Below are 14,888 nucleotides of genomic sequence, written 5' to 3'. Positions count from 1 at the left end.
AGCTACATGCCCAGCCTCCCCCCGCCCTTTGGGTCTGGGGGTGGAACCCAGGGTCATTCTACCTCTGAGCTACACCCCTAGCCCTATTATTTATTCTTTATTTTGAAACAGGGTCTCACTAAGTTGCAAAGGACCTCACTAAGTAGCTGAGGCTATCCACGAAACCAGATCCTCCGTCTCAGCCTCCCAAATGCTGAGATTACAAGTGTGTGCCACCACACCCGGCTTCATTTTTAGTTTTTGTTTCGAAACGGGTCTCACTGAGTTATCTAGGCAGGCCTCAAATTTGTCATTCTTCTGCCTCAGCCTCCTGAGTTTCTGGGATTTTAGTCACATTGTCATTTTCTGTAAATGAATTGAGTTAACTTTTTATTTTTATTTAGTGATTTATTATTTTATTTAATTATTTATTTTGTAGTACTGGAGATTGAACCCAGGGGCAATCTACCTCTGGTCTTAAACCTGCAATTCTACTGTTGAAGCCTCTCAATACTAGGATTACAGGCATATATTACCAAGACATACCGGTTCACAGTGAATTTTAGAAGGTGCCAGAGATTATTAATTCAAACATGTATACATGAGAAAGTTTTGATTTTTCAGTGTAATACATAAATTTATTCTGAACTTATTTTAAGTTGTTCTTCCAAGATTCTAGGATGTAAAGGAATTTGATTTGAATTGACTGCCACATTTCAGGAGCTAGTAGCATATCTGAGTTACCAAGTTTTTCTTACAGTGTCACCTTCAAAGATTCATAATCTGAGCTAGGCATGTTGGTGCATACCTAGAATCCCAGTACTTGGGAGGCTAAGACAGGAGGGTTGCAGGTTGGAGACTATCCTCAGCAATCTAATGAGACCCCTTTTTTGATAGTTTTTGTGGTACTGGGGATTGAACTAAGGGCATTCTACCTCCCAGCTACACCACCCAACACTTTTTTTTTTTTTTTTGAAACTGGGTCTCACTAGGTTGATGAGAATCTTACTACTTGCTAAAGCTGTCTTTGAACCTGAAATCCTTCTGTCTCAGTCTTCCAAGTACTGGGATTACAGATGCACACCACCATGCCCAGCTGACCCTGTTTTAAAACAAAAATAAAAAGGGCTGGGGATGTAGCTTAGAGGTAGAATGGCCTTGGGTTCAACCCCCAGTAAAGATTTATATTGTGAATTAAATTAAATGTAAAATAATAATTCATTTGTTCCAGTCACATAGAATTACTAGACCTTATTTTTACTAGGTTAAGCATAAGTAGATTTTCCAGTTAGCACCAGTTTGTTTGCTTATTCCTGGAATAATTGGGCACAGTTGTCCTTTTTATCCCCTCTAAACTCTAAGGCAAGGGTAGTGAGGCTATAAATATTGATGAGAGTCTGCGCGTGAGCCGCCCTTTGGCTTCTTCAGAAGGATTGCATGATAAACTCCCCCACCCTTTCTGAGCAGTCCACCTTAGGAGGAAGAACGTTCCACGTAGAGGTTAATCTGTCACTGTTGAGTCAGGCCAAGGGTCTGAGGTCCATTCTGAGTCACTATGGACAGAGCTCCAGTATTGGTTGGTCCCCAGGGAAACTGGTGGTTAAATACTGTGAGAATCTTTATCAGACAGGAAATGACAACTCATTAAAATACTAACCGTTAAGCCTGTTTAGATCACTGCCTGGGGTGTGTGGAGGAAATTTAACCCTACAGTGCTTGGCTGTAATGTGAACATTCTCAAAACAGAGTTATTTACCAGACTGTTACCAAAAGAAGGACTTGCTAGTTCATCTCCTTGCTGACTTCCCCACACCTCTCTCACCTCCCTTGCACAAAAGGCAGACCACTAGCCTGTAGTGGGAGGAGCGTTTATTTCACCCCTGAAATAACATACCACGACCACTACTGCTTTAAATGTAAAATTCATTTCCTTCAGAAGAGTCTCTTACCCGGGCATAGTGGTGCACACTTGGAAATGTGTAGTCCCAGTAGTTGGGAGTCTGAGACAGGCGTTATCACAGGTTCAAAGCCAGCTGCAGAAACTTTGCAAGGCTCTCAGCAACCTAGTGAGACTCTGTTTCCAAATAAGAAAAAAAAAAAATAGGCTGAGGGTGTAGCTTGGAGAGAGAATGCCTCTGGGTTCAATCCTCAGTACCATAAAGCAAACATAAGAAGAGTCTGTTGGCTTCAGTTAGAAGATCATTTTCAAGCCAGGTGTGGTGGTGCACACTTGTAATCCCAGTCCGTGGAAGGCTGAGACAAGAGGGCAGGGCTGGGGGTGGAAACCTGGCATCATGACCACCTGTCTCTGATGGAGAAGAGATTCAGAGTATATCAAAGTGTTTTTGTTTTTGTTTTTTTCAGTACTGGGGATAGAACCCAGGGGCATTCTACCTCTGAGCTACAGCCCCAGCCCATTCTTTATTTTGAAACAGGGTCTCACTGAGTTGCAGAGGGCCTCACTAAGTAGCTGAGGCTGGCAGCAAACCGTGATCCTCCTGTTTCAGCCTCCCAGATGCTGGGATTACAAACGTGTGCCCCCATGCCTAGCAAAAGTGAGTGAGTGTGTGTGTGTGTGTGTGTGTGTGTGTGTGTAGCGAACGAACTTGTTTTAGATTTACACAAAGGAGTCCCTTGAAAACAGGAATAATAATGACCTATTTCTAGGCATGCTTGGAATAGGTGTGTTCTAGATTAACCTCAAATGAAAATTTACAACTTGTAAAATACAGTTCTCATGTAACTACTGACTGTACAACCACTGCAAATATTAATGCCTCCTTGGGAAGATTTTCTGGGTTTTGTGAGTAATATGTAGACCTCTACAGTAAGGGAATATGAGGAGAATTTAAAATAGAGATTCCTTGTCCGATAAGAAATCTCTAGAATAAGAGTAATATATGTAGTATTAAAAAATAGAGAAGCTGAAGCCGGGCGTGGTGGCACACGCTTATAATCCCCACGCTCAGGAGCGGAGACAGGAAGATCGTGCAGGTTCAATCCAGCCGCGCTGTTTCCAAATAAAAAAAGTATAAAAATAGGTCTGGGAGTGTAACCCAGAGATAGAAGGGTTTCCAGGAACCCCAATACCACCAAAAATAAAAAAATAAAAATAAATTTAAAAAAAGTAAAAAAAAAAAAAATAGAGAAGCTGAGCTGGGCATGTTGGCTCACGCTTGTAATCCTAGTGCATGGAAGGTTGAAACAGGAAGATTATACAGGTTCAAAGCCAGCCTCAGCTATTTAGTGGGGCTCTCAGCAACTTAGTGAGACCCTGTTTCCAAATAAAATATAAAATAGGTCTGGGAGTATAACCCGGAGGTTAAAAAAAAAAAAAAAAAAACAGAGAAGCTGTGCATTATGGCACACACTTGTAGTTCCAGTACTTGGGAGCTGAGATAGGAGGATCGCAGGCTAAAAACCACCCTTAGCTACTTAGTGAGGCACACCGAAACTTAATGAAACCCTGTTTTAAAATTAAGAATAAGTGGTGGCATGCCCTTGTAATCCCAGCATTTGGGAGACTGAGAGAGGAGGATCACAGTTGTGGACAGCCTCAGCTACTTAGTGAGGCCCTTTGCAACTCAGTGTGACCCTATTTCAAAATAAAGAATAAGAGCTGAGCATAGTGGCGCACGCTTGTCATCCCAGCATTTGGGAGGCCGAGACCAGAGGATCGCAGTTCGCGGACAGCCTCAGCTACTTAGTGAGGCCCTCTACAACTCAGTGAGACCCTGTTTCAAAATAAAGAATAAAAAATAGGACAGGGGGTGTAGCTTGGAGGTCAAATGCCCCTGGGTTCCATCCCCAAACCCACAAAAAAAAAAAAAAAAAAAAAAAGAATAAAAAATAGAGCTGGAAGTCGTTGTTCAGGGTAGACTGCCCCTTGGTTTCATCCCCAGAGATGATGATGATGATGATGATAATAATAATAATAATAATAATAATAATAATAATAATAATAAAATTAAAAATAGGGTTGGGAGGCCAGGCAAGGTGGCTCACACTTGTGATCCCAGTACTTGGGAGGCTGAGACAGGAGGATCATGGTTCATGGACAGCCTCAGCTACTTAGTGAGGCCCACCACAATTTAGTGAGACCCTATTTCAAAATTTTAAAAAATAGGGCTGGGGATATAACTGGGAGGTAGAATGCTCCTGGGTTCCATCCCCAGTACTGCAAAACAAAAACAAAAAACAAAAATAGGGCTGGAGGTGTAGCTAGAAAATAGAATGCCCCTGAGTTCAATCCCCAGTACTTCAAAAAAAAAAAAAAGAAAAGAAAAAAAGAAAAAAGAAAAGAAAAAACAGAAAAATAGATTTATTTGCAAATTAATGAAAACTCTGACAGAATTTTGCACAAACGTGTGTGTGTGTGTATGTGTGTGTGTGTGTGTGTGTGTGTGTGTGTTTACTGGGGACTGAACCCAAGGGTGTTCTACCTCTGAGCTACATCTCTAGATGTATTTTTATTTTGAAACAAGGTCTCAAAGGTTTCTGACAGTTCACTAAGTTGCTGAGGCTGGTCACAAACCTGTGATCCTTCAGTCTCAGCCTCCCAGGTACTGGGATTACATACAGGCTTGCTCCACCACACCTGGCCAGATTTTTTAAATTTATTTTATTTTTATTTTTTTTTATTTATTTATTTATTTTTTTATTTATTTTTTTTTTTGTGGTACTGCGGATGGAACTCAGGGTCCTTCTACCCCCAGGCTACACTCCCAGACCTATTTTATATTTTATTTGGAAACAGGGTCTCTTAAGCCAGCTGAGGCTGGCTTCGAACCTGGGTGATCCTCCTGTCTCAGCCTCCCAAGCATGGGGATTACAAGCATGTGCAACCACGCCCAGCTATCAGATTCTTTTTTTAAATAGTAAGTTTGCAGGATGTGATAGCACACGCTTGTAATCCTTATGCTTGGGAGGCTGAGACAGGAAGACTGCACAGGTTCGAAGCCAGCCTCAGCTACTTAGTGAGTCTCTCAGCCACTAGTGAGATCCTGTTTCCAAATAAAATATAAAATAGGTCTGGGAGTATAGCCTGGATGTAGAAAACCCCTGGGTTCCATCTTCACTACCACACACACACACAAAAAAAGAGTAAGTTTGCAAAGAAGTTAATCGTGGCTCTAACAGAGGCTTAGGCACAGAAGTATGGCAAATAGTTTTGCCTGTGAAACTGATTTTGAGCTCTATATGGATTTGGAGTTTTGTGAGTAAGTTCTTTCTTTCCTTCACATTTCATTTGCATTTCTAAAAGGTTTTCTTTCTCTTGTTCTTGTTTTTCCTTTTTAAAAAAAATTCATAACAAAAGTTAAGAATTCCATTCCATTAGAATAATTTCTTAGGAATTTGGTTTTTTATTTTATATTTGCTTTTGGCTTAGTGGTTGACATCTAATATAATGTATATAATAATAATAATAATAATAATAATAATAATAATAATAATAGCAATTTATCCAAAATTAACAATGATAATCTCACATAACAGATTCATTTGTCTAATATCAAACTTTTGATCACTTAGAGATAACATTTCAATATTTCTTTTTGCTTTCTTTCTTACCAGAGGATTTTTTTTTTTTTTTTTTTTTTTTTTTTTTTTTTGCGGGTCTGGGGATGGAACCCAGGGGCATTCTACCTCCGAGCTACACACCCTGCCCTATTTTTTTATTCTTTATTTTGAAACCGGGTATCACTGAGTTGCAGAGGACCTCACTAAGTAGCTGAGGCTGTCCGTGAACCACGATCCTCCAGGTCTCAGCCTCCCGAATGCTGGGATTACAAGCGTGCGCCACCACGCCTGGCTCTCTCTCTCTCTTTTTTTTTTTTTTATTGGTGCACTGTATTCATACATCATAATGGGATAAAAAAAAAACTTTTTAGACATACATGCACACATTGCCCAATTAACCCCTACCCGATCCCCACCCCGTTCCCTCCCCATCCCTCCTTCCCATGCTTGGCTTAGTGGTTGACATCTAGTATTATAGCAGTTTATCCAAAATTAACAATGATAATATCACATAACAGTTTCATTTGTCTAATACCAAGCTTTTGATGACTTAAAGATGACATTTCAATATTTATTTTTGCTTTCTTTCATACCAGAGAATATTTTTTTCTTTTTTCTTTTTTTTTTTTTTAGGTGAAGCTATCATACATTTATTTATTTATTTTTCAGAAAAAATCTATCCTAATATGGAGTATGGACTCTAGATACTGAAAACAATCTCAAAAAAGAACACAGCTAGAAGATGTATATTTTCTCATTTCAAACCTTATAAAGCTACAATAATTGAAACAGTGTAGTACTGTTATAAAGGCAGATATATAAACCATTGGAGTTAAATAAAAGCCTAGAGATAAATTCTTCCATATATTGTCAAGTTATTGACAAGGTTTCCACAGACATTTGGTGGAGGAAATAATAATATTTTAACTAAATATTGTTGAAAAATAATAATTACATGAAAAAAATAAAATTGGACCCTTACCTAACACCATATACAAATATTAACTCAAAATAGATAAAAGACCTAAATGTAAATCTTAAGACTATAAACTTTTAGAAGAAAACCTGGGTCATAACACTTCACAACATTGAAATTGGCAGTGATTTCTTGGATATGATTTCAAATGCACAGACAACAACTGAATAAACAAACAAACTTACTAAAAAATAAAAGATATATTGTACATCCAAAGACAATGTAAACAGAGTTAAAAGTTACTGATAAAATGGGGTAAAATATTTCCAAATGCTATATCTGAAGGTATATTAATATTTCAAATAGAAATCCTAAAAATTAGCAACAATAAAAGCAAACAATACAATTTAGAAATAGGTAAAAGACTAAAATAAATAATGAATCTCCAAAGATTTTAACCAATAAACACATGAATGTGTTGTCTTTGCTTAGTTGTCTGTTGGATGGAAAATCTTGTTTCTCTGTTTCTGGTGTGTGTTACCTATTTCTTCTTTGTAGTTAACCTCTTTGAGTATTTTCTCTAGCACTGGTTTTGAAGACATAAATTCCTTCAGTTTCTGTTTGTCATGGAAGCTTCTTATTTCCCCATCTAATTTGATAGATAGTTGTGCTGGGTAGGAAATTTTTGGCTGGAAGTTGTTTTCTTTCAGAGTTTGGAATATGTTACTCCAAGCCCTTCTGGCTCTCATGACTTGGTTTGGGAAGTCTGGAGTGATTCTAATTGGTTTTTCTCTGAATGTCACTTGGCCTTTTCTTTTTGTTGCCTTTAAGATTCTCTGCTTGGCTTCCACATTGGTCATTTTGACAATTATGTGGCGTGGGGATCCTCTTCTCCGATCCTGTCTAAAGGGAATTCTATAAGGTTTCTGGACCTGTGTTTCGATCTCTTGCTCTGTGTTTGGAAATTTTTCTGCTAATATTTCTTTGAAGAGATTGTTGATCCCTTTGGTTTCACCTTCTTTTCCCTCCTCTATTCCGATTATTCTTAGGTTAGCTCTCTTAAAATGGGCCCATATTTCTTCAATGTCAGATTCCTGCTGTCGGATTTTTTTTTTTAAGTTATAAATTATGCGTTCATTTTTGAAGTAATCCTCTTCTAGGAGCGAGATTCTATTCTCCATGTGGTCTAATCGATTGTTTATACTTTGAATTGAGGCCTTTACCTTAATGATTGCATCCTTTATGTCTTTTAGACTCTCTTTAAATTCTTTTCGAAGGTCCTGTATTATTTCTACAGTTATATTCCTGATTTGATCTTCTGGAGAGCTCTGAATTTCTGTGCTATCAGGTTCTGATAGTATGGGGTTGTGGGCATTCATTGCTCTATTGTTGTTCCTCTTTCTCATGATTTCAGAAGTTTGTGCCTTCCCTGGATCACTACAACTTCACTTAGGGTGCTCTGTATCTCGAGTCTGTGGTAATCTCAGTCACCACTACTCCTTTACTGGGTTGTATTGCAGTCTCAGACCCAGGAAGTTAATGGAGGCTGCGTGAGACCATTGTGGGGTGCCGGGCTGGGCATGTTACCACGGGGAGCTGCGACTAAGGTGTGGTATCTCTGCCACTGCTACTCCTTCACTGGGTTAGACTTGAAAATCTCAGACCCAGGGAGATTATCAAAGTCCCTGGGCGTGCAGTACGTGGATTTCTCCTTTAGGGGCCGCAATTTCACTCACGGTTATTGAGCATGTTGATCAGGAGCTGTTGAGGGCATGGTGAATTCGCTGTCACTGCTGGCAATATGGTGCCGCTGCCACACCCTCGGCCGTGAGGCTGGCGCTGCTGGCAATATGGCACTGCTGCCACCCCCTCGGCTATGAGGCTGGCGTATTTCTTTTCTGGTTTTGAGCTCTGTCCTGAGTCCCTGGAAGGCGTGATGAGCTTGACCACTGGGAGTTTTAGATGTTCTTTGTGCTGAAAGAACTGCTGAATTACACCCAAATGATCCGCAGCTGCTCACTTCGGCTCCTTGTTTACCTTTCCTCTCTGGATCCTGGTCCTGTGAGGGAAGATGGTGCCCGCGCGGCCTCGCTGCTGCATTGCGGGCTTGATTTCTGGTCTCTGGTTGTTCTTCTAGTCTTTTTTGTTCTCTGTCCCTTGTGTTTACATTTTTTATTTCTCTGCTGATGACGTTTTCTGGCTATGAAAAGCACTGATTTTGTGGTCATAGAGATCGAGTTTTAGCAGGGCTCGTAACACTGCTTTTCTCGGTTGCCATCTTCCTGGAAGTCTCCTATTCTTTATTTTGAAACCAGGTCTCACTGAGTTGTAGAGGGCCTCACTAAGTAGCTGAGACTGGCCATGAGCCATGATCCTCCTGTCTCAGTCTCCCGAATGCTGGGATTACAAGTGTGGACCAATACGCCCAGCTTTATATTTGCTTTTTGTTTGTGAAAAGAATAAAAATACCAAGATGCTAACTATTGCTGAGCATGGTGTCTCATGCTTATATTCCCAGTATTTGGAAGACTGAAACAGAAGGATCACAAGTTTGAAACCAATCCCAGAAATTTAGCAGGATTCTCAGCAACCAAGCAAGACCCTGTTTCAAAATTAAAAAAAAAAAAAAAAAAAATTAAAAGGGCTAGGAGTATAGCTCAGAGGCAGAATGTCTTTGAGTTCAGTCCCCAGTACAGCTGGGTGTGGTAGTGCACGCTTGTAATCCCTGTTCTTGGGAGGCTGAGACAGGAGGATTGCACAGGTTTGATGCCAGCCTCAGCTACTTAGTGAGACCCTGTTTCCAAATAAAGTATAAAAAATAGGTCTGGGAGTGTAGCCTGGAGGTAGAAAAGGCCCTGGGTTCCACCCTAAATACCACACACACACACACACAAAAAAAAATCCTCAGTACAGAGGAAGGGTAGGAGGGAGAGGGAGGAAGAGAGGGAGGGAGGGAGGGAGGGAGGAAGGCAGGCAGGCTGGCTGGCTGGCTGGCTGGCTGCCTATCACCCAAAAAGATTTTTCCAGCTGGGCGTGGTGGTACAAGTTTATAATACCAGTATTTGGGAGGCTGAGACAGGAGGATCGCAGTTTGGGGACAGCCTCAGCTACTACTTAGTGAGGCCCTTTGCTACTCAGTGAGACCCTGTTTCAAAATAAAGAATAAAAAAAAAAAATTAGCCGGGTATGGTGGCACATGCTTGTAATCCCAGCATTCGGGAGGCTGAGACCAGAGGGTCACAGTTCGTGGACAGCCTCAGCTACTTAGTGAGGCCCTCCACAACTCAGTGAGACCCGGCTTCAAAATAAATAGGGCAGAGGTGTAGCTCAGAGCCCCTGGTTCCATCCCCAGACACGCCAAAAAAAAAAAAAAAAATTATAGCTGGGCATGGTGGCGCACTCTTGTAATCCCCGCGCTTGGGAGGCAGAGACAGGAGGATCGCGCAGATTCGAACCCAGCAGCACTTGGTTAAGAGACCCTGTCTCCAAATTTTAAAAAAGTATAAAATAGGTCTGGGAGTGTAGCCCAGAGGTAGAAGGGTTTCCAGGAACCCCAGTACCGCCAAAAAGTGTGTGTGTGTGTGTGTGTGTGTGTGTGTGTGTGTGTGTGTGTGTGTTTATAAAATTGGGCTGGGGGTAGAGCTTGGAGGTAGAATGCCCATGGGTTCCATCCTTAGTACTGCAAGGAAAAAAAAAGATTTTTCCACCCAACCTGTTGAAGGTCTACAGCAAGGAAAAGTAGAGATCTCCTTTTCTTTATTTTAAGGCTTTTTTGCCTAGAGCAAGTGGCTGTTTGCAAGGCTAGCTCGAGTATATATTGCATTCCAGTAGCTAACTGCAAAATAGTTCTTCATGTGTTTGTTTTCCAACTTATTGTTCTTCTGTATCACAAAACTAGTTTTTTGAACTTGGAGCCTAGAGGCAGGTGAGAGGACTTCAGCCGCTAAGGATGAGATGAAAGTTCTTAAGCAGGTGTACAGGGCTGGGGGGGGGGGGTATTGGGGGTGGAACCCAGGGGCATTCTACCTTTGAGCTACACCCCAGCCCTGTTTTTTTATTCTTTATTTTGAAACAGGGTCTCACTCAGTTGCAGAGGGCCTCACTAAGTAGCTGAGGGTGGCCATGAACCCAGATCCTCCTGTCTCAGCCTCCCAAATGCTGGGATTACAAGCATGTGCCACCATGCCCAGCTTTTATCTTTTATTTTGAAACAGGGTTTCACTGAGTTGCAAAGGGCAATGTGTGTGTGTGTGTGTGTGTGTGTGTGTGTGTGTGTGTGTGTTGCCAAAGATTGAACCCAGGGGCTTTCTACCTCTGAGCTACAGCCCCAGCTCTGTTTTATTTTTCTGGATGTTTGTTTTGTGTGTGTGTGTGTTTTTGTTTTTTTCCTTTGAGTGTTTGGTGGTAGGTAGATAATAAGATCAAAGAAAAATGTCAGAGCTGGGCATAGTGGTGCACACTTGTAATCCCAGCATTTAAGAGGCTGGGATTGTGGTTCATGTACAGCCTCAGCTACTTAGGGCCTCTGCAGTTTAATGAGGCCCTGTCTCAAAATAAAGAATAAAAAATAGGGCTGGAGGTATAGCTCAGAGGTAGAATGCTCCTGGGTTCCATCCCCAGTACCACACACAAACACACACACAAAAATGTTGGCTTCTGGCAAATACACACTTTAAAAATCTGTTACTCCATTTCAATGATTTTTGTTACTAAAAGCAGCTACTGAATTGTTCTAGAAAAGAAATAAAGTAGCCAAGCGTTGTGGTCACCCTTATAATCCCAACACTTAGGAGTCTGGGACAGGAGGATCACAGGTTTGAAGCCAGCCTCGGCAGCTTAGTGAGGCTCTCAGCAAATTAGTGAAACCCTGTTTCCAAATAAAATATAAAAATATAAAATAAGTCTGAGGGTGTAACCTGAAGTTCTATAGAAGGCCCTGGGTTCCATCCCCAGTACGAAAAGAAAAGAGTAAGAAAAAAGAAAAGAGATGAAGTTCATTTGAACCAGTACACTTAGGTAGAGTAACACGGTGTTACAAATGCGTATCAGAATACCCTTTGATGGCTTTGGGAAAGAGATTGGGCTGGCTTGCTTTTTAGCCCCAGATGAGAAAATAAAGGCTGCAGAAAATAAACATGTTTGATTTTCTAAGTTGCCCGAAGTTACCATTTTAAAAATCCCTGCAAGCCTGTCTAAATGGGCGCCTGGGAGCCGCAGTTGTCAGACCGGTTTCACCATGCTCACTGCCTGCACACATTCTGGGTGAGGGAGCCGAGCTGGAACCTTATCAGAGACTCCGATCCCAGTCCTCTTGGAACAGGCTGTTTAGAAATGTACAGGAGTTTCTGTGCAATCAGTCCACCATAAACCACGGATGATTCAGGGTTCAGAGTTCCTTCTTTGTTTCTTTGTTAATCACTGACTTCTGACTAGGGGGAGGTGCCTCCCAAATTTGCTAATGCATTCTTTTTGGACAAGGATGACGCACGGATTGTCCTAATAAGGACTTAGATTGAGAAAGCACCGCCCCCTCGGAGAAGATGGGACAAGGCGGAGAGGGCGGGCAGTTTCTTTTTTAACTAGGGATGACACAAGCATAAGTCATTTCCTTATTAATCGGTTCAAACCAGTTCTTACAGGAACTGGGGGTGATAAATGTGGGGCTTCTCAGAAGTCATTCATTGCCATCTCCGCAGGCTCAGCGAGCTTATCGGTGGAGCCAGCTCACAGAGGATTCCTGCTGGAAGTAGCTCCGGACTTGTTGAAGTGTCTTGGTCTCGCCCAGATATGAGAGTGGCAGAGATTTTTCTACTTTAAGGAGTTGTTTGGGGGGAGAAATTTTATCCTCTGGAGAGAGTTCTCCAAATTTCAACAGCTCTTTTACTGTCGAATTTGTTCCTTTTTTTTACCTAATTCCTGCTTTTCGAGTCCAGGTGGTAAGTGAATTTTCTTTAACTTCTCTCCTGCTTTTCTTCCCAATTGTCTCTTGTCCTCGGGTACCTGCCTGCCGCTCCCAGCGCTGTCCCCGGCATAGGGCCATCCCTGCAGAAGCCCTTCCAGGAGTACCTAGAAGCCCAGCGGCAGAAGCTTCACCACAGAAGCGGAGCCGGCGCGCCGCAGGTGAGACCGCATGCTGCGCCCTTCCCCTCCCTCCCCTACGCCCGCCAGCAGGGAACTGAAATCGGTGCCGGGCTGGAGCTCACTCCGTAGGCAGATAGAGTGAGGGCTGCCTGCTAGTTTCCTTCACAGACATTGGGGCAGTAGGTACTCTGTTGGAAAGCTTGTCTTAAACCAGACCAAAAACAAAGAAAAAGAAATGTAACTACTTTTTTAGGCATCTTCCAAAAATAAGAGTAGAGCAAGTGGAAAATACTTGAGTTCTGCCAAATGAGTTTCCTTTATCTTTTTTTTTTTCCCCATGGCCCTGGGGGTTAATCTGCCTCTGAGCTACACCCCCAGTTCCATTTTATTTTTTTATTTGGAAACAGGGTCTCACAAAGTTGCTGAGCAGGCTGTGAACCTTCAGTCCTCCTGTCTCAGTTGCCTTTATCTTAAATAACTTGTGCTTTCCTACTGGATAAAAAACTTAAAATTTATAGCATAACAAAGTATTAAGTTTACAGCGGTAACTTGAGTATCTGCCCACTGTTTTTTGTTTCAGCGTGAGAAAATAAATTTTTTTTAATAAACCGAGTTTCCAGTTGGGTATGGTGGCGCACATGCTTGTAATCCAGCATTTAGGAGTCAGAGACAGGAGGATCTTGGTTCACAGACAGCCTCAGCTACCTAGTGAGCCCTTTGCAACTCAGTGACACCCTGTTTCAAAAATAGGGACTGGGGGTGTAGCTTGGAGGTAGAATGCCCCTGGGTTCCATCCACAGTACCACAAAAAAAATGTTTTTAAATAAAGTGAGTTTCCTAACATAGCTAGACTTTAAAACATTAACTTAAAGCCAGGTGTGGTGCTGCACGCTTGTAATCCCAGTACTTGGGAGGCTGAGACAGGAAAATTGCATAGGTTCGAAGCCAGCCTCAGCCACTTAGTGAGACTCTGTTTCAAAATAAAATATAAAATAGGTCAGGGGTGTAGCCCGGAGGTAGAGGTCCCTGGGTTCTATCCTCAGGACCACCAAAAAAAATTTTTTTTTAACTTAAACTAAGCCTGCCTTGCATTGTGTGTGAGGGGAAATGAGCAGAAGAGATGAGTAAGCAGCAACCTGGCATGGGAAGCACACTTGTTTTTTCATTTGCCCCACACTCTGTGCTGCCCTCAGTTGTCCAAACCTGACTTAAATTTATATTTGAAAAGCAAGCCGGGCGTGGTGGCACACGCTTGTAATCTCAGCATTTGGGGACTGAGACCAGAGGATCATGATTCTCAGACAGCCTTAGCTACTCAGTGAACCCTGTTTCAAAATAATAAGACAGGGGGTGTAGTTCGGAGATAGAATGCCCCTGGGCTTCCATCCCCAGTACTGCAAAGAAAAAAAATAAAGGGAAAAAAAGAGAAATGAAATCTTTACGGCCAGGTGTGAAAAAGACTTGGACTGAGTGTAGATTTCAGGGCGCTGGAAGCAGGCTTTTCGTTTTGACTCCCAGTTAGAAGCGGCAGTCCCCTTACTGTTGTGCGGATGCGCAACTCACACAGGGTCCTCTCTCACCGTCCTTCCGCCTCTGTCTCTGCAGGGAGAAAACTGGCTGTCCTGGACCTTCGAGAAGCTGGTCGTTGTGATGGTGTGTTACTTTGTCCTGTCTATCATTAACTCCATGGCACAGAGCTATGCCAAGCGAGTCCAGCAGCGCTTGAACTCAGAGGAGAAAACTAAATAGGCAGAGAAAGTTTTTAACTGCAGAAATTAGGATGGATGGGTCTGCCTTACGTTGGGAGGACTCCAAATCAGGAAGGAAAATTCCCTTTTCCGACCTGCAGCAATTTTAAAACCTTTTTTTCCTGAGAGCAGTTTAGTCCGCATTTGCACTGACATGCTTTCCTCTGTGTGAAGGTCAGGGCACCACCCTCCATTCAGTTCACTGAGGAGTGTGATGTTCAGGCACAAACCCCACAGAAACCGGCTTGTTACTTTGGAAAGGCCCACATGGTACAGTTAGAGAATTCCTGCCACACAGAATGTTCCTAAATATGTTGTCAAGCTTTTTAGGCTTGTCACCAATGATTGCTTTGTTTTTCTAAGTCATCAAAATGTATATAAATTCTATAGATTGGATAACAATCTTGCATGTCTATCATGGTACAATTTAATATGCCATCCTGCCCAACCTTCCTCTCCTACCCTCAACAAAAGGCCATTTTATGATGCATTGCACACCCTCTGGGGAAACTGATCTTTAAATTTTGAGACAGTATAAGGAAAATCTGGTTGGTGTCTCATGAATGAGTTGACACCATTTTTTATTCTGTATATTTAGAATGAAGTCATGGAAAAACTTTATAAAGACATCTTTGATCATTCCA

General features: G+C 42.0%; 1 protein-coding gene across 3 annotated transcripts in view; it reads left to right on the top strand.

Annotated features, from left to right (window-relative positions):
• The window catches only part of VMP1 (vacuole membrane protein 1), a gene marked incomplete at both ends in the record, with an annotated part of 124,371 nt that extends 110,126 nt beyond the window's left edge, over nt 1-14,245 (top strand). For all 3 annotated transcript variants that reach the window (XM_080713406.1, XM_080713404.1, XM_080713405.1), the window contains 2 exons: nt 12,433-12,535; nt 14,102-14,245. In XM_080713406.1, the coding sequence (XP_080569532.1) occupies nt 12,433-12,535; nt 14,102-14,245 (247 nt within the window). The remainder of the gene's footprint in view (nt 1-12,432; nt 12,536-14,101) is intronic.
• Nucleotides 14,246-14,888: the final 643 nt, after the last annotated feature.

This window comes from Muscardinus avellanarius (genome assembly GCF_963383645.1).
Source record: "Muscardinus avellanarius genome assembly, chromosome: 16".
Lineage (NCBI taxonomy): Eukaryota > Metazoa > Chordata > Mammalia > Rodentia > Gliridae > Muscardinus > Muscardinus avellanarius.
This window is presented reverse-complemented; position numbering and strand designations above follow the sequence as displayed.